Genomic DNA, 20,839 nt, shown 5'->3' on the forward strand with positions numbered 1-20,839 from the left:
TTTAAATACCTGATCTCACGCGCTTCAAATGTTTCGTAAACATTGCTTGCAGCTTGAGAATCCACGCGCCTGAATGAACATCATCACCTGACTACAGCGCAATTGGTTTTAGCGTTGTGTCCGGTTCCTTCCTTTGAGTCGGATCTTTTCAATGAATCGGCTGAATTGGTTCACAAACAATTGTTTCATTAGTGAATCGGTCCGAGCAATGGTCCGAGCGGGAGCGAAAACCTCCCAGGGTCAACCGGAACTGTCCTGTTTGACCCTGGCTGACTCGCAGTGATGGCGGATTAAGTTTGCTGGCTCTTGTCATGTTGAATCGAACTGACAGAGATTTGACTGAACCGAACCGAACCGATCCGATCCGATCCGATTTGACTGATGGAAGTAAGTTACTTTAAGGGAATTTTTATTATAATAACAGAAATATTACTAATGTATACAGCAAAACATGCATAAGAAACAGATTTGTTGTAAATAAATAGCATTTTATTTAATGTCAGATTCAAGATATATGCACAAATTGTTATATAAAGGATTGAAAAAAATCACTGTAATCTAATGGTATGCTTGGTCGCTCAGGACATTTGTCCGTACTAATCCTCAGAAAATTTCTAGACACTTGAGTCATGCACAGACACAGCAGTCATATTACTGGCCAACAGCAGCGCTGTGCCTTTATGTTCCGAGCAGGTGGTTGCTATTTCATCCAGTTGTTCTGTACAACCAAGACCACACATCCCTCTCTCACTTTTGTAGAAAGGCATGACCCCTTAGCACTGCTATTTGTTAACAACATCACAACCTTTTTTTTTTTTAAGCTGGTGTTGGCAAAATATTGGATGTGTGTAAATTAAGTATTTTCTTAGTGGCTTATTTTGGCACAAAGTTTTGAAGCTCGGTGACTATTTCATGACTGAAATAACCTTTTGTTGGCATCTCTATGAAACTACTCTGAAATCATATTTTAGCTAATTTTATTTCTGTTGAACCAGAAAATGCTGGATGGATGCAAAGGGATTTTTTTTAACTTGCTTTTTTGTCACACAAACTTCAAGGCATCCAATTCACAGCTGGATCTTAGTTCAGTGTGGGAGAGGAACAGTGTTTGTAGTTCTGTTGGCAGCCTTATTCATGAGAAATAAACGAAAGCTGCGATCAGATATGAAGCCAGCTGTGGGATAAAATATGAAAATTAAGAGTCTATCCCTGACACATATCGCTGAATATCTTTAAAACTTGTATCAAGATGGTTGCAACAGACAAAATAATTGTTAGAGACAAGAAGATATTAATTGAAATGCAGTGCAACTAAAAAAAAAAAAAAAAAAGAAATGTAGGTGTCCATTATTTATCTCTTTGTTTTACGTCAAACTGTTCAGTGACTTGCTTATCATAACAGCACACATGGATCCATTTTCTTCCAACACACAGGAAAACTGACCTCCGTTCATCAGGAAAGGATGGAAGCCGATGGTCCTGTTTTACAGTACCTCCCTTGCATTTGGATAAGGAAAAGAGGCCTGCCAAGCATTTGTTTCATTTTTGAGTGGTTGAGCGATGTTTGTTTTTTTCCTTGCACTACTGGTGTTATGATTGGATGTGTGATACTGTAAATCCCGGCTCAGAACATACAGTTGTTTTGAACTGCTTTGTTTTTTTTCTCATGAGTCAGAGGAGAGAATGACCATTTTTCTCATGACTCATCTTCAGAGGGGGCTTTCTTTTAAGCTTCGCCCTGATGATGCCATTTCCTGTCATTTCAAAGTGTGGCTGGATTAAAATTGTTTCCTGCATGAATAACTGTGCATTATCCATTCTGTAATTATAACTGACAAATAATCAACAAAACTTTAGTAGCTGTCCACACACATGCACACAAACACAAAGTCCCTTGGGCAGGGTTATGGCTCAACAGAAAACGATTGTGAATGTGTGTTAAGCAGGAAGAGACATTGTCTGTCTTGTTCCTTTTAGTCATGGCAATAATATACTTGGCACTGTATACTATATAGAGGCATACAAATGACTCATATTCGTTTGATATACAACAGAATTAATCTCTCTCAGGATTTTTCCTCAAGCAACCTTTTCATTCACAGACAGGAAGTGAATGATTACAGGCAGATTTTATTGTGTAGTCCATTGCGCTGCATTTTTGGACTCTATAACGTACAGAATTAAAACCTTTCAGTGCAGTAGGGCCAAAACAAGCACATGATCTCAGTATGGTGCATGTACATTTCTAACAGAGTAAGCTGGCTTGACACATAATTACAATATTAGGATAACTAAGGCTATAGGCAGCTAAGGGTATTTTTTAGGGTCGGAGCCAAACTCTAGAGGACAGTGGCTCTCTAGGCCACGAGCTTGCCTACCTCTGATCTAAAAGATCTAGATCACAAAATACTGAAATCAAATAAATTTAAGAAAAGGCCATTCCTATGTAAGTGAACTACACTTTTTTTTACATTTTTCTGAAGATTTTCACATGCACTTTCTGGGCTTGTCTTATGCAAAACTTGTTGCCATGATGGTGCAAAGGTGGGTGGTTTCAAAGTGTTCTAAGTTGTACTTAGCATATTGCTTTGCAGTTGCTAATGTGTTTTAAGTACTATTTAGTATATTGCTATATAGTTTCCGTGTTTTTTAAAGTAGCATTTAGTATTTAAGTAGCATTTGCAATGCAGTTGCAATACACCCAAAGGTGCATCATAATTTGTGTACTTATCCACTATTCTGTGTCATTTTATAGTATGAATAGTTTTCACCCTGAAAATTCCAAGAATAATTGCACTTCAAATATCCAGATGATACATTTATCAAAAAAATTAATAAAGAAACACACTCACACACTGAAGGGGATCTTGAAGGTTGCAATGAGATGATGGATGGCAAAATAATCTTAAAATCATACACTTGATGGTACAATACATATTCTATGTATAGTACATTATTTGGGAGACAACTTAACGTGTTCTAAGTGATGTTTAACGTTAAAGGGTTGGTTGATTGCAATTGAGAACTTTTTTAACATTAGTTAGTGTGTAATGTTGCTGTTTGAGCATAAACAATAACTGCAAAGTTACAAAGCTGAAAGTTCAACGGAGATGTCTTCTTTTTAAATGCTGGCAGTTTAATGCCTACAAAAACTGCTCGTAGGGACTACTATTTACACACATATGCATTACTGTTATTCTTGTCAAATGTAAATTTTGTTATAAATTGTCACTAAATGTTCTCAAATTGATACGGCAATATTAAGTTTCCGGACAACGTGCAGAATTCATCAGCTAACCGATCTGAGCCTATTGCGTATTTCTGAGGAAGTGCTATCAAAGAAACAGGAGGTCAACTGGCCATTCAAATGACAATGGAGACAGTGACTTACAATAAAGTAAAATATATGAATATTATATATTATAAAAAAAAAAAACATTTTTTTTAAATGAAGCCTGAAGACATGTTACACTGCATCCCATAAACACATTATATCTAAGAAAAAAAGCAGTCAACCACTACTTTAAAAAAGTTCATTCTATATAGTATGAATATAGCCTGGGTGCCAGAGTATTACGAAGTCAGGCTAGTATGAATATGGGAAGTATGAATGAATTTGAATTTACTACATCCCCCATCTTAATATTGTCATGTGACCTACAGCGTCAGACTGCAATTTATAAATCCTCCCCTATGGCCTTACAGGATAGTGTTCATCAAATGCGTATATCACGTTTGACCTACTGGTTTCGAAAACTATGAATACCAGCATACTATTCACCTCTCATGCAGTTTTTGCAAACAATATAGTAGGGAAGTATTCGATTTCAGATGCATTGGCTCTGTTCTGGGTTGTTGCAAGGTGGTTTTTTACAGTAAGTCTCAGTTCAAGTTGTTATTCTAGTCCTCTCAGTGTACATCTATGGGATATTTTGTCCATTTTAATATTGTGTCAGTGTCTTCTGAAGTTGCGCAACAGTGTATGAGCAATTGAGATAGTGATGCTTCCCTGAACAAGCCCCACTAACTAAAATAAATGTGGGTAGTTTGATAGCTATTTGGTCTAAAAATGAACATAACTTTTTGAATGTAATCTCAGACAAGAGCAATCTGTCGTAATTATCACAGACACATCTGCCCAGCCAGAAGAATCAGAGGTGTTTGAGGTATGTACCGACAAAAACAACAGGATACAAACAGATGATGTGTGATTCTCCTGTAATGATATGTTTGGCCTTGCTGATCTGCGAGAATTTGGGAGCTGTGTGATGCAGCCTCAGGCTGTGGTAGGAAATGGGCCGCACAAAAACACATAAGAGCTCTCTCTCTCTCTTTCCCACAGTACACACAGCTGCAGCTTTGAGTAAACACGTACATACAAACTCACACAGATGTGTCTACTCTCACACAAACCTGTGGTCATGCACACAACATATGAACATCTGTGGAAGCAAGAGCATGTGTTTGGTTGTACATATGCATGACTTCGCAGCAATTAGTTGTCCAGAACTAAACTACGGGTAGAGGTTTACACATCCAAGGCTTTGGTAACAGAGGCAATGCAGGTGAGAAATGGTCAGAAAGATCAGATTCGTCTAGATTCATCATGGCACAAATCAGTCATGTCCCACTCGCTTATGGTTTCTGTCTGCCTCTGGGAAACAGCTGATTAGTTTATGGGCGTTCTGTGAAAATTCATGGGGATTTGCTTATAATGCAATGCTCTGGGTACACTTTATTTTCACTTTTGTGTAATGTCAGGTTATGAGTAATAGTGCAAAACTGTGGTTACACAGCTACACTTGGTTCGTTTCCCAAAAGCATTGCTAGCTAACTATGGTCACAAGTTCCATTGAACTCCCTTGATTACAACAGACCATAGCATAGTGCAACCATAGTGAATCACACCCCAGGCTTGCAGTTGTATATTGGAATATGTATGATCAGTAGATGATCCGTAGCAGCAACAAATTAACTACCAGCTGGTCATACCATCTTAACCCGAATAGGAAAATCCTGACATTATTTTCTCACCCTTGTGTTGTTCTAATCCTGTTTGACTTACTTTCTTCTGTGAAACACAGAAAGGAGTTTGATAAATGTTTTTGTTTTACTGTCGATACAATGGAAGTAAATGGTCATCAGAACTGTTTGGTTATCACCATTTCTCAAAATGTTATTTAGGTTTCACAGAAAAAAAGGTAAATCAGATTTGGAATGACCCTTTTGAAAAAAACAGCATATGCTGGTTAGGTATGTTTTGAAGCTGGGATGTTGGTTTGAGCTGGTCCATTGCTGGTTTAAGATGGTCCTTAGCTGGTCATGTGCTGGTCTTAAGCTGATCAGACCAGTTTAGGACCAGCATAAACCAGCAAAGGACCATCTTAAACCAGCAAAAGACCAGCTTAAGCCAGCAATGGACCAGCTTAAACCAGCAAAGGACCAGCTTAAACCAGCAAAGGACCAGCTTAAGCCAGCAATGGACCAGCATAAACCAGCAAAGGACCATCTTAAACCAGCAAAGGACCAGCTTAAGCCAGCAATGGACCAGCTTAAACCAGCAAAGGACCAGCTTAAGCCAGCAATGGACCAGCATAAACCAACAAAGGACCATCTTAAACCAGCAAAGGACCAGCTTAAGCCAGCAATGGACCAGCTTAAACCAGCAAAGGACCATCTTAAACCAGCAAAGGACCAGCTTAAGCCAGCAATGGACCAGTTTAAGCCAGCAATGGACCAGCTTAAACCAGCAAAGGACCATCTTAAGCCAGCAATGGACCAGCATAAACCAACAAAGGACCAGCTTAAACCAGCAAAGGACCATCTTAATTCAGCAATGGACCAGCATAAACCAGCAAAGGACCATCTTAAACCAGAAAAGGACCATCTTAAACCAGAAAAGGACCAGCTTAAACCAGAAAAGGACCATCTTAAACCAGAAAAGGACCAGCTTAAACCAGCAATGGACCAGCATAAACCAACAAAGGACCAGTTTAAACCAGCAAAGCACAAGCATAATCCAGCAAAGGATCATCTTAAACCAGTTTAAACCAGCATCCCAGCTTCAAAACATACTGTACATAACTAGCATATTCTTTCTTTTCAAACAGGGGAGGGAGTAAATTATGACAAAATGTTATTTTTTGGGTGATTTTTTTCCTGAAAGACAGCAAAGCTTTTTTATAAAATGGTGGCTGCACCAGCTAATGGCTAGTTTCGACCAGCTAAAGGCAGCTACTAACTAAAACTGGACTTTCTGACTGGATTATCAACTAGTCTACAAATTGACTAGTTAATTTAACCCTAACATAGTAGGTGCTGGTAAGTGTGATTAAAGATGTCTTATCGAGACCATTTCTAAGAAGGACAAAAGTAATCACAAAACGGGGAAATGGTATGAAAATGCATTTGACACAACTGTCATCAGTAACCTCTCTTTCTCAATCACCTCCCTTATCTCTATTTTTATGAACTCTTTCTGTCTCTATTTTAACTCCCCTATCAGACTGACTGTCACCCCTCCCATGCACACCCACACATCTACTCAAAATGATTGTGCAATTTTTTGAGACAGTGAGTGCATCATAACTAGTCTTAACCAGTTCTGTGAAATACATATTGATGATAAAGTGGGTTAAGCCAATGCTCATAACAATCACCCAGTCACATGCATTACAGTTTAGCAAGTTTTAGGACATTCATAACGTTTTGTAAATGAGAAATTTTAATATCCTTTCTTTTACATATAAACTACAGCCATATGTGTGTTTCCACCGCCATTGCCAGGAACAATGTACCGGGAAGATTAGGCAAATAGTGATGTAGATCTGCCAGCGTTTCTCAATACAAAGTACGCAAATTTCGGACTTGCATCCTCGTTAGTTCGGAAATGTTTCAGAGTAGTGTGCTAAAGTGTTATTAATTCAGCACAGCTGCTGAGGTTGTTACCTCACAAATAAATTACTAACCATTCATTTTACAAAGGCTTGTTAAGGATTCATTCGAGTTAACTTCAATATTTTTATTATTCAATATCTTTGAAATAATCTGTACTGTACAAAGCACTATAGAAATAAAGGTGACGTAATTTGACTTGATCAGAAACGTGCTGTAAAGATTAAAGAACGATTTATGTCCTACTTATTGTTTTTAGATACATAGCGATAGTTTGTAGTTTACAGTAACATGTATGAATAATTCCGTTGCGTTCTGGGAAACAGTATCATATGCAGTGTCTTCAGATGCATACATCAAATTTCAGCAAATGTAGCAGGTAATCCAGCATTCCATGCATACAGAACATTCTCTTACTATTCATGGTTTACACGCAGCATACTGCAATATAGTAGGAGTTGTATAGTAGTATGCCATTCCGAACACAGCTTCTGTACTGATTTCAGTGTACTTGAGCAAATTTAGCAGATTCTGGTAAATATAGTAGGTCATCCGGGCATTTGATGCATACAGACAATTGGCACACAATGCATAGCATACATACTTGATACTTCAGAAATAGTAATAGTATGATAGTATGGCATTTCGAACACAGCATACCTCACCAACAGGGACTTTCTGATGGCATTTTTTTTTACCCGGAACTTTATTTAGATCACACAATGAGTAACAGCCCAAAATCCCTAGTTCCTGGGTAGTTCCAGAGGTGGAAACATGGCTATAGACTTCACAGTCATGTGACTGCTCACCATAACACATGCACATAGCACACATTTCCCTGAAATACATATTAGTAGAATGTTCGCACCTCAAAAGTGTAGTAATGAATTGTGCAGAGGCCAGCATTGATAGGGAAATCATTTATTGCTCCGTTGCAAACCACAAGCCTTCTCTCAAAATGTAAAATCTGCATTATGCTGTAAGTGATGTGGTGTCATTAGCAGGACAGTTCCAGCATCTCATTGGTTTTCTTTGAGAGACACTAACCTGATAAGAAAACTAGCATTGCCAGCGCAGCATATGTTGTGCACTGATTTCCTACTTTTTAGTCAGTTACAGTAGCTTTATCAAAAAGAACATGTTTGAAATTATGCTAGTTCTTTAGACCTGCTAGGAAATTCAAACTGGTCTGAACTGTTTTTTTTTTTAATCCATTAAAATATTACCATATCTTCATGTGAAAGTTACCCTAGAATTTGCTTGTTTATTTAGTCATTAACAAAGGCTAATGGACTTTGTGAACATACAGCAGTGACATGCTTTTCCAACCCTGAGGTAACATTGCACAGAACCACACTATAAAGTGCATACTTCTCTTTATAGTGTGGTCAGTCCTGCCTTTAAGTTCTGCAAATAGCCATGCTTGATGATGGCAATATGGACAAAATTTAGCTTTACATGCAACAACTTGAAAGTGATTTGGTCGCAGTATAATGAGGGTGCTTTTCCTGTCCTGATGTCTGATTTGTTAGCGATGCAATGAGTCCCAGTCTGAAATAGTTGTCATGTGTTCATGAAATGACCAAAAGGTGCAAATTTAGGTAATCCAGACCAGAGCACCAGCAGAGTGCTCACCCATTAGTCTGAAAACAAATACATAAACATACTGTATGTGCTTCTGTCAGTCTTGATCATCTAAGCACTCTCACTCCAGTGTTTACTTACGAATGACTCTGAATGTGTCTGTATTGGTTTAGTCTCAGTCTGTGACTGCTAAGTTGCATACTACTCACAAAAAAAAAAAAACATTGCTTTGGCAAGCTTCAGCCAGATTAACTGACTTAGTAGCAAGTGCACTAAATGTCTGCAAGCAGATATTATATTATATTAATAGATATTATATATAGATATAATATAGATATTATATTATATTAAAATCAAACTTTCATTTCTCTTACTGTTCTAAATTGTATTTAATTGTTTATGCTCCTATTCATTATTTTTTACATTTAGATGACCTTTGCACTTACTGAACTTAATCTTTTAAAACAATAATAATTTAACACTGTTGTTGAATGTAATCTTTAGCAAATCTCTAAATGAATATATATATTTTAAAACTTTACATTATAATGTTATGATGCCTAAATTCACCTGCTCTAATTTTAGTTTATATAGATAAATAATATTGAATTTTAACATCAGCCATTTATTGTTATTGCCCATAATATGAATTATTCTCTTATTAGTGTTGCCCAGAATTTTCGCCTAAGTAAACAGTCCTTAACTACAATATGCTGCAAAAATGCTCCACTCAGGTCTGTAAAGACATTTTTAAGTTGAGATGAAACTCCACGTCTGGCGAACCTGCCATTTTTGGCACCCGCCGGATTCTGCGCTCCGTGTGGAATTTCCTCCTTCATTTGTCTGTAAGTTTTAGCTCCAAGCCAATGCAAACTGTCTGCCTCTTTTTCTGCCTGTCCCTCTCTCACCCATTCAGGTGTCTCTTTCTGTCTGAGACAAAGCGTTTATCCATGAAGTTGCAGCCAGGTGCACAGCTAAACCTCTCGTCTCGGTGATCCAGCTTACATATGAAGACCACCCTGCCCTGACCCACATGCCGTTCCTTGTCCTCTAACATCATGATATTTGGCACAAAGCGCATTCCGAGAAGTGATGACTCTTAAAAAGCCAGACAAGTGGGTATGCTCTTGTATATGAGAGGCGTGTGCGTTTGTCAGGGTCTCTCACAGCTGGATGAGAGGTGTTGAGAGAGGAAAACAGAGAGGAAAGGGGGAAGGGGGGGATGACAGAGCAAATCAATGCCAGGAGCACACCGATGATGAAGTGAAAGAGCAGGAGGAATGGACGGCAGCCAGGTGTGATCCTCATAGCTGCGGTCAGTGTGCTGATGGTTAAAGTTGCCTTTGTTTTAGCACAGTGAGGACATTTCCTGTCATGCATGACTGTTTGTGTGTACAGCCTACAGAATAGAGTGAATAGCACGTACTGTGTATGAGAAATACACACACAGATCACTAGACAGCCACATGACCTGTGTGACACAACCACAGCACACTCGGCTATAGAAACAGACTCCAGGGAAGACACACACACACACATACAAATACAAAGATATTGACAATAACTCAGCTTCATGTTGACTTTTTGCATTTAAGTTATAGAACCAGTTATGATTAATGTTTTGTACATTAAAATGCAACTTTTTCTTTAAAAAAAATCTGAGAGAATCATTTAAAGAGAAATGAAAACAAACCTTCAAAGTCCTTCATAATTCCCTCCAAATGCGCATTGACATTGGAATCAGACATTCTGAAGCTGACTCTGCGGGATCAAAGCAACCCTTCCCAGCAAGGCGAAACTCTCACAGACTCTGTGCTCTCCAACTCCCAAACAAATCCCAAATTAGGAGGTAACAGGGGGAGGAAAAAAGAGAATACGGTCGGAACGGTCCCCTGATCCAAGCCCACAACTTTCTTAAAGGACCAACTGAGTTTTCCCACTTCCTCCAGCTCTCTGAATGCAGCAGACCTCAGAATGAGAAACTGATGACAACCCCCCACCCCCACTCGCTCTGTTTTACTCTCTCACTCCTTCCCTCTCTCCTCCCTCTCTCACTCTGACCGAGTCACTTGGCTTCTAATGAGAGTTATTTGAGTCAATGCTTAAATTTGACTTTCTAACACACCCCTCGACGTGCTGAAACAAGGCTCTTTTGCAATTGAAGAAGAGATTACATGATTATTTCTAGATTAAGCTCATTCAGATTGTGTGACCAAGTTCAGTGCGTGCCATAAGTGAAGGGCAGCACAGCGGCGGTACATATTTCATCACAATCCCCGAGGAAAGCACGTCTGCGCTTGTGGCTTCCCCAGTAGTTTTCTGAATTCGAGCCTGGGGCCACCAGCACTCCTCGTTGCAGAGGGGAGGACGGGCTGAGGCCATGGGGTGTCATAAATCACTGACCTCATCTCCAGCTCGGACTCCATCAGAGCTGTGTTTCTGCCCACACTGTCTGCTAAACACGTTTTCATTTCATTCAGACATTATCAACTCTGGCTACAGTTGAAGAGCTGGTTTTGTTTGCAGATTTGATCTGCTAACTGTAGATATGGTGCTGCATGACTGGTTTGTTGGGTTTTTTGACGGAAATCTCTCTCTGTTTGTTGTACACTGTGACTGATGGGAAATGCTGTTACGAGGGTTACGTGTTGCACTGAGGACTGAAGAGTCATGGGCCAGAGCCTACAAAAACAAGAAAGTCAAGCTGTATGTGACTAATCATACAGCAGATTTCACAGCTCTTCAGGCATGTCTAATGCAAACACAAGGCCTTCTGTATACAGACTTGGAAACACACATACACACACACCACACAAATCCGGGAAGGGAGGAGATGAAGAGAGGCTGTTAGGAAGGAATAGGAATGATCTTAAAAGTTTCAGAGGTGACATAGGATTAACCTTGTCAGACTGACTCATGAATATTAATTTGAGGAAGTATTGCACACCCAGAAGTCCTGACTAATTTGCTTATTATTCAGAAAGATTATTTAGAAGGGATCATAATTCATTCATTCATTCAAATTTCTTATTTGTTAAAAGTTTCATATAACAGTAAGATTTTTTTACTCAATGTTGGGCTGCACTTAACTGAAATTAAATCGCAAAGGCAATAAATCATGATTAGGCAGGAGCTGTGATTGTCATGCATATTGAAGCACGGTTCTGTGATCAGTAGTAAATCTCCATCCAAAGGGCAGAGGGCGCTCTCGCACTGAAACTCCAAATATGCCCCGAAGAAGAAACCCAGGAAATCCCAGAAAACACAGAAAATCATTTTTTTAAAGGGGGGGTGAAATGCTCGTTTTCACTCAATATCCTGTTAATCTTGAGTACCTATAGAGTAGTACTGCATCCTTCATAACTCCAAAAAGTCTTTATTTTTATTATATTTATAAGAGAAAGATAGTGTGTACTGATTTTTCCCCCGAAAAACACGAGCGCCTAGAGGCGTGACGTGTGGGCGGAGCTTAAGAATCACGAGCGCGAGTAGGCTTTTGCGTTGAGAGCGTCTGGAAGCTGTGACACAGATCCAGAGGCTGAAATTTAACAAGAGCAGCATCAGCAAAGGCGTCTCTATGTGGTATGTACTGAAACTGTATATATTTGCTTAGCGGTTTTGGAAAATGACTAAGTTCCACTTTATGTCGTTTTTTTTTTTTTTTTTTAAGCTGTACATGTGGTACCCTTTGATGACATCGCATGTTGTTTACTTGATGTGCTTACACGCTGATAGCTAAGTTAACAACACAGAGATATTTGAAGCAGTTTTACTCACCGCATGCGGTTCCAACACACGATCGTGACCCTTTTTCGTTGGGACTGCATTATCCTTAAGAAATAAACGATGTGCAAATCCGGCGTCAAACTGGGTCTTGTTTGTAAAACAAGCATCTTCGAAATGCAGGCAACAAACAAAAACGCTTGCACAACTCCGTTGATGCTCTGTAAAAATAAACGCCGTCCACTGGTCCCTTAATGCTGTTTCTCTTTTGGTAATCTGTGCAGGGTTGTCTTGCCCTGGCAACCAAAAACACTCCTCTTTTGTGACTTTTCGCAACGCTCTCGCTCTGATCAGTGAGTCTGTGCTCAGCCTCTCTCTGCTCTGCTATATACGGGAGCGCGCGCTCTTCCGGCAGAAGTGCCTTAGGACCCATATAAGGAAATTCCGCTCCATTTAACGTCACACAGACCCATACTCGAAAAAAAACTTTCCGAAACTTGTGACAAACCGGAAGAGGTTTTTTTGGAACAAAAATACTCCTTCAAACGTACAACTTAATTTTTGAAACTTTGTCCATGTTTAGCATGGGAATCCAACTCATTAACAGTTTAAAAAACTCAGTGTGCATGAAATAGCATTTCACCCCCCCCCCCCCCCCTTTAAGCACCCCTGAGTGAGAGAGGCATAGAGTCAAGGGAGATAATTCATCAGAATACTTACCAAAATTTGCTCCTGTTCAATCTCGCCTTCTCAGGAAGATTCGGTGGGTGATTAAGATTTTTAACACAAATGACAATAAAGAGTTGAAGCCCGAACGTTTTTGTCCTCTGCGTGCAATGACGTACTACACAGGCATTAGTAATCAAACACATAGAGTATTTCAACCGACCAAATTAATAGAGCACAATTCGCCAACTCCAGTGGTTCCCAAGGCTGAGGGTTAGACCCTGTCCCAAATGGAACACTTCAAGTGCACTTTCGGTCTTGCAGACTTACAATGGCTGCCATGTGCACGTGTCCGTTAAGTCCAATAGACCGTAGTGTGTCCCATTAGTAATTTTAGCATTGAAAAGGGTCACCCCCTTTGTTTCTGCTATGCACTCTTGATCTACACTTCTGCCGAGCCTGCACAACAGTAAAATAAATGGACACAGGGACCCCACTGGATTTAATGGAGACCAGTGACGTCAATTAGAAGCATGCACTTCCTGGGGGTCGAGCGTACTGCGCAGACTCAAACTGAGCTTGATTGACATAGATGTCACGTGAGCAACCTTTCTGACAATTGTAAGTATTCTAATAGCTGTGCCAAGAGAAATCTGAATCACCCACTGAATCTTGCAGGCGTTGTTGAACAAATTTGTCCCGTTGCTATTATGGACTCTTTATGGGCTTCTCCCTTGACTTCATGGCTCCATGTCCCCCCGACTGCCTCATAGACAGTAAAAGATTGCCTGCAGACTCAGAGGAAGACCGCGAGGGTTTAGGGTGCGATTTGGGACAGGGACATGGTGTACATTCAGCAGATTATTTTGCAAAAGAAACCTCTGCAGAGTGATAAAGACTACACTGCACAATCCTGCTTTTTATGCGGCCACTTGCCTGATAACCAAATAATTAAATGCAAAATTTGTATTTAACGTATTTTTAATGACCTCAACATGACTTGCATTACCCGCTTGAGAGCTCAGTTATGTTTTAGCAGTTGTGGTTGTATCAATATCAGACCACTAGATGACACGACTGAAGAATCAGACTTATATTGCAGGGAGCATGTAGAAATATAAATTAACAATGCATGGTTCTGCTCTAAGCATGAACGTTACAAGTTTGTGACAGGACTTCCAGTGCCAAGTAAACGTAAAGCAGATTATGAATATACTTAAGATTCACAAAACCCAAAACAACATGTTTACACCAGACGGGAGTGACGCAACGTGACTAAACTAAATAAACCCAGAGTTGTTCTTCTGTGGATGCGACGCAAGAAATCCATGACAATAGATCTTCAAATAGATCATTTAAATTCACAATATTTCACATATTTTAATAAATGTAGACTTGGTGAGCATAAGAGACTTTTCAAAAAAAGGGGGGGGGGGGGGGGAAGAGGAGGTGAGGGGGCATTGAAAATATTTTTCTATACAAAAGGGGGGCCCGGCAGAAAAAGTCTGGGACCCACTGGCCAACTCAAATGAATTTGAATTTTAGCTCATATTGCCCACCCCTAATTCAACATGAGTAATAAACAAAGGACTTCGACAATATATGGCTTATCTGAGTTTGTCTTATTTTAATAAAGTATATAAAAATGCAATGCTATAGCCTTTTTCACTGCTTATAATACTATGAAATATGTATTCTGTGTTATAAATCACATCATCTCGATTAAATCGTCTGTGATTATGAATGCGATTTTGCGTAGCTTGTCAGTGAACTATGGCTCTGTGTAATAGATGTTCCTCCATCTGAAAGCATGTGATTCAATACTAATCACAGAACCGGCTTTACTGAGTAGATGTGCATGACAATCACATTCGATTAATCGTGCAGCCCTAAAATAAATACTTTTATTCAGCAAAGATGCATTAAATGCAGTAAAGACATTCATAAGGTTATAAACCATTTATTTTTCAAATAACTGCTGTTCTTTTTAACTTTCTGTTCTTATTTACAATGTTTTTACAGTATTTCTGATCAAATAAATGCAGTCTTGATAAGTAAGCTATAAAAAATCTTTTTAAATCTTGTCAACCCTAAATTTTTTAAATAGTGAAGATCGGCTATTGTTTATTATAGATTATGCAGCATATAGCTAACTACTTTTTCAAAACGCTGGATATGTCATTTAACTGTCATACACAATTCTGGACAACATTCAAAAGCAAAAAAATCCCTGAAATTGGTCATTCATGAAAATGAAAAAGAGCATCATAACCAGTAGATGTCGCTGTAACACACCAACCCTTGCATGTAAAAACTGATATGGAATAATTAACACTGCCATAATTCCTTCTTCAGAAGGTGAGATCTCACATGCTATGTTATGAAGAGTTGTACCAGGCTGAGAGAGGCTCATCTCACACTGACATACCGCAGAGATAGAGAGAAGGATCCCTGATCATGGAAAATATTTGAGTATTAGATTCCGTTTAGGTGGGACCTGTAAGTGGCATGTGATCTATGTTACATATGTGTTGCTTATTCTCCAGATGTGTATAAATAGTCTCTGTAGAACTGTGAATTTATTAGCTAAGCATAGTGTCCTTCTCCTCCTCCCTGAGCCTCTGCATGTTTGCACACTGCCTCAGATCAACAGTCAGGCTATCTGTTCTGGTGTCTCCCTGAACCCCATTACACTCTCCAGCAGCAGAACATCTGGAGAAGGTCCCTAACACCAAAGGAGTCCACTGAGATTTACTCTTTCATTTTGTTTCTTTGCCTCGGAGGTGAGAAATGTCAAAGAGCAGTAGAATGTGTGAAAGGACCTGCAACCTTTGTTCTCGAAAGGCACATAATAAATCTGACCTGAAGCATCATTCAGACGTGCCAAGAGGATAGATTTTTAGGGATGCAAAGTGAATTTTGAATGCAACTTAATAAATCTATAAAGTTGCATTCAAAATCCACTGTTATTTACATGTAATATTTACATAATTTTTTATTTATATATTTAGCTCTCTCACACACGCACATGCTTTGTATGCTACAAAGTGGCCAAGTATTTAACAGTATCAAAGCTTTCCAAATGCTTGGGCACTATTGACACTGTTTGCATGTAAACAGGAAGGCAGTCATGCACACAAGGGATCCTGTAAAAGGTTCTCGTTACTTCATTTTACAAGTTTTGTGTTTCTCTTCCTGTTTTGGTCTTGTGTGAAGGATTTTTATATAGTACATTTTATATATACACGCGAGGCTCTGCTGAAAGTGTCTGCTCTCTTGGCTGTTGACAGAAAAGCAAGATTGTTGGTCACCCTTGGTATATTTATAATTTCATCAGAGAATAAATAATAGGATTAAATAATATTATGTATCGATGTAGTAATATATCTTTAGAGTATGAGCATATTCTATACATGTTATTCAAATGCAGGGCCAGCACCTGTCTGTACTGAGAGAGAGAGAGAGTTGTTTATCACAAAGGTGTGGTAACCCTAAAAAACCAAACAAATTAATTTGGTCAACAGGAAATGATGTCGTAATGCTTTAAGTGGAAATTTATTTTTTTAAGGTTAATTTTTTCTTTGTGCACTGTGACATTTAGATCTTTTAATGGTCCTTTTAATTTGATGAAAGTCAGAGTTAGTTTGAAAATAAGAGATGTTTTTGCATTTGCTTACATGTCCAAAATAGAACTGAAACATAAAAAAGGAAAAGGAAAAACTGGCTTTGCAAGCTTTGCTGCCAGTGTTAAAACACTATGAAATAATGCCACTTTTAAAAAATGTCTCTTTAATCATGTCTCTTTGAGAACAAAGATGTAATTTTGTTTCTTTTAGTGTTATTTTATATATTTTACACTGTTTATTGTGCACAGGTGGATTTTTGTTAGGGTGGTTCTTTCTGATTAATTGATTTAAAAATATAATTCACTGATACATTTAAGTCATCACGGAGCAGTGCTTTAGTAGTCCTGCAAAAACGTGAAAAATGTTTGAAAAAGGGGAGAGAGAATTCACAAGAAAAAAAAACAGTGTTGACCAACTAAGAGGCACATGTTCACGGAGTCAAAATGCGGCAGGAGTTACAGTTTCTAGACAAGACTAGACCTGACACCATCCCTCGAATAGATCAATCCCATCGTCATATTTCATTGTTTGACATATGAATGGCTGTGAACCCTGTCATTCTTTATGGTGTTCAATGCTTTTGTTTATTCTCACTCCTATTTCTATCATGTCTTTTAAAGGAAAGGAAGCCACAAAGATCAACTGTGACTGCAGACTGTTGTTTTCTGTTCAGTGATGCACAATAACTCAAAATGTTGTAAAAGACTGCTATTGCATTTTGAGGAAGTGACTCAAGTGTATTTATGTATTCAAGGAATCATTTGCTGTTACCTAATGCATCATGCAAATTCGGTTCGCTGTAAATAGTCCTGAATATAATCAGTGTAGAAGTGTTTTTTTTTTTTTTTTTTTATTCAACACAAATTTAAAATATACTACAACCTGTATTTCCTTAGAGATATGTTGTACTCTGTCAGTCTTCACCCACATTATCCCCCAAAAATCCTGTGGACATGGGTTGTGAAAATTTCATGCAACATAAGACTAGTTTAACCTATTAAACACACTGCACTTTTATCCCTAACAACTTTGTTAAATTAAAAAGCATCTTCCCAGACTAAGGTTCATTATTACATTATTTCTCGTGTTCACTACTTCCTGCCCCCCCCCCCCCCCCCCATCCATCAACTCAGCACTTATTCTAAATGAATTTGCTCATTCAGCTCTGCTCTTCATTAGCAAAACAAAAAGTGCAGTAGTATTGCCATCACTGTACAATGGTGCAGCCACTTTTTGTAAAGACTATTCTTTGTCCAGCCTGAACTCATTAGCAGATATTAATGCATAATGTTTACACTTACTTTTTGTATCTTATAGACTAAAATGTACAATATGGACTTATTGACATCATATATATATATATATATATATATATATATATATATATATATATATATATATACTGTTTTTAGAAATGTAAAAACACCACAAATCCCTGATATATAAATGTACTTTTATATTTTACTATTTTATAGATATGCTTTAGTCCTACTCCTAAAGCTAATCATATACTGACAATATAAAAAATATGTACATTGGATATTACCCCCCCCCCCCCCCCCTAAAATAATACATTTTTGTTGTTTTGCAGACTGAAATGAAGACGGACACAGTTTGTTTTATGCAGCTGTATTACTCAGTGCAACTTACAACATCCAAGTACAAGATATAACACCAAAAAAAAAAAAAACTCAGAATCACTGATTTGGAAAAGGATCACTCCCCCTCCTAAAAATAACTTGCAAACTCAATCAGATGTAGCAAAATTTGCTTATTTTAAAGGGTGGCGATTCTTTTCTATACCTAGTGTATATATAATATACAGAAACATGTATATTCACAATCATTTTAATCACAATATTATATAGATTTACATCTGGTTTCTGAATACTGTCAAACAAACAAAAATAAAAAGCCAGACAAGATCATCTGAAATGAATCATTTCTGATTCAGTTATAACAATTCATTTGAGTGCTTTATAGTTTAGTCTCGTCAGCAAGTCACTCAGTTCCTTTCCAAAACCTTCACCCTCTCTGTTCCTCAGATGATCTGCTGAACAACTTTCAAAAAGCAGCTGAAGACACACCTCTTCTACAAGCACTTATCCACTCCACAACCTTAAACGAAGGCACTTAAACACACACACAAAATTATCATCTTTGCGTTTCACTTCTGTTCTAGTGTTTTTCCTTGGCTGGCTTTTTAATAAACCTGGCATCATGCACTATGAATATTGTTGGCTCTGTGGTGGCCTAGCTCCTGTACTGTACAGTAAGTCACTGTTTATAAAAGTGTCTGCTGAAATGCATAAATGAAGTTTAATTTTGATGCATTTCATAAATTTTTTATGTACATTTAATGTACATTGATGTACAGTGATGTCTCTTCAGTCATACAATATATGTAGACTAGAACCACATTTAATGTTGAAATACCTACGATTACTAAGAAGATAATGCAGATTTGTTGCTTTCCTCTTTTCCGGTTCCTGCAAAATCCATTATAGACCCACCTGGACTGATGGTGGCTAACTACACAGAAGTGATCTGGGAACTTGGGCACCAGGTGTGTCAACTCTGATAAAGTATAAAAGCTCATAATATACCTAACTTTTTTTCTTTTCTTTTTTTTGTGTACAGCTGAAGCACATCACCATTATTTTCAGAGTCCCTGACACATTTACAAAAAGCCTGTGTGCTGACACACCACAGCACTGAAACAGAGCATTTCATCCACACACACAGCTCTATTTATTAGCTGTTGTCACAGCCCGAAAAGCGGGTTCCCTCTACCAGTCAAAGCCTATGGAAAAACCAGCCCTGTCAATGGAAAATCTTATAAACGCACGCTGCTCTGCAGCACCAGCACCACCAGGGACAAAAGTAGTACAGTCTAAATGCTTTGTCTGGTGGAAAGGCCATGAAAGAAGCTTTTCAATTTTCAATTTAAACCACAAAACATGTAAAAAGGTACGTTCAAGTCTCCATAAGTCACAGATCCCAGCTAAATCAAAAAACACTGCCATCGAAATCTTACAGAGCAAATGAAAAGAGCAGAAAACAGATTCTAGTATGGGATAATCTCTTTGAGAATCGTCCCGTTGGTGGAGCACCGGTCTCTTACCTGCTATTTTGTCCCCCTCCATGGCTAAGCACACACCCTCTTCTGCCACATGTAGCCTGTCTTTCCTCCAACCTTTTTTTGTTGGACTTCCTCTTTCTCTCCCAGCGCAGTTTCTCCTCCTTGTTTGCTTTCCCTCGCTTTCCTTTGGCTTTTCCCTCCCTCCCTCTCTCTCTCTCTCTCTCTCTCTCCTCCTCCTCTCTCTTTAACGCAACCCTAATCCTCTTGAAGTAATATCTTCCGTGTGCTGTAATAATGAGCGGATGCAGGATTACGGCATGCCCATGTGCCGATCATATGGAGCGTTCTTTGCTCTTTTGCACTTTTATTGTCCTCTTTTTTTGTGTCTGTCAGTTTCGAAGTCTCTCTCTCTCTCCGTTCTCTGACACTGAGGCAGCATTGTGTGTGAGAAGGAAATTCAAGGCCATGTGATATGAGCGTTTCTTCCCAAAATATCTCCTCTCGGCAGCTTGAGGAATCCTGGACTGCCCTCTGATTTTCTTCAGGGCTCTGGTGAGTCATGAGAGTAAGGGCAGAGGAGACTTTTCGTGACAGACACCACACCCCCGTGATCGAAAACAAACATCTGAACACTGCCTCAGACTGTAGACAAACATTTTCAAACGCTGCCTGCCGCTCCTAATTTCAAGTACGGCCAAGACACACAACGCAGATTCCTTCGTTTTATTCTGTGTTGCTCAATGAGAGCAAATGCAGACCTTTCAGGATGATCTTTGTTCAGGAAGTGGGACTGACCTTTGACCTATTCTTTCTTGGGGGTTGCAGGGTTGTCTGACAAGCAGACAGCTGGGAGACAAGCCTAAATACTTGTGAAGTACACTGGCCCCGATCAGGCAATTCAGACTCAGAAATGCATAGCACAAATAAAGATATTGCACTCTAATTAAATGACATATCAATAATATTCATATTGGTGTATATAAAACAAAGCAAATTCAAAAGTTGATCACCAAATGCAAATATATTGAGCTTGTGCTAGTAGTGATTTGTAAAGCATTCTCTCCTCAGGTTTTTTAACACAGGAACAATACTGCCTCTATGAGAGAGTTCATAGATCTACACCCACTGCCAGACTCACACACGGCCTTAAATTCCCAAACACGGGACATTTCAAAGACCTCAAAGGTAGGTTGTGTCACAGTCTTAATGTAGCAAAAGGCTTCGCTAGCAGCATAAAACACTCTGTTACACTCAGAAGAGCTAA

The 20,839-nt window shown here is 38.8% G+C and overlaps 1 protein-coding gene across 5 annotated transcripts in view; it reads right to left on the reverse strand.

Annotated features, from left to right (window-relative positions):
* Window positions 1-20,839, reverse strand: part of LOC127950775 (neuronal-specific septin-3-like) — a 79,885-nt gene that overhangs the window by 41,462 nt on the left and 17,584 nt on the right. Inside the window, exon 1 of one of the 5 annotated variants that reach the window (XM_052548067.1) lies at window positions 19,618-19,772. The exons of 2 other annotated variants lie outside the window; for them this stretch is intronic. In XM_052548067.1, coding sequence (XP_052404027.1) covers window positions 19,618-19,639 — 22 coding nt within the window. In that variant the 5' untranslated portion in view covers window positions 19,640-19,772. Of the gene's footprint in view, window positions 1-9; window positions 182-10,171; window positions 10,517-19,617; window positions 19,773-20,839 lie in introns of those variants that run through there. 2 more of the 5 variants (XM_052548050.1, XM_052548058.1) reach the window with 2 other exon arrangements.

This window comes from Carassius gibelio, chromosome A3 (genome assembly GCF_023724105.1).
Source record: "Carassius gibelio isolate Cgi1373 ecotype wild population from Czech Republic chromosome A3, carGib1.2-hapl.c, whole genome shotgun sequence".
Taxonomy (NCBI): domain Eukaryota; kingdom Metazoa; phylum Chordata; class Actinopteri; order Cypriniformes; family Cyprinidae; genus Carassius; species Carassius gibelio.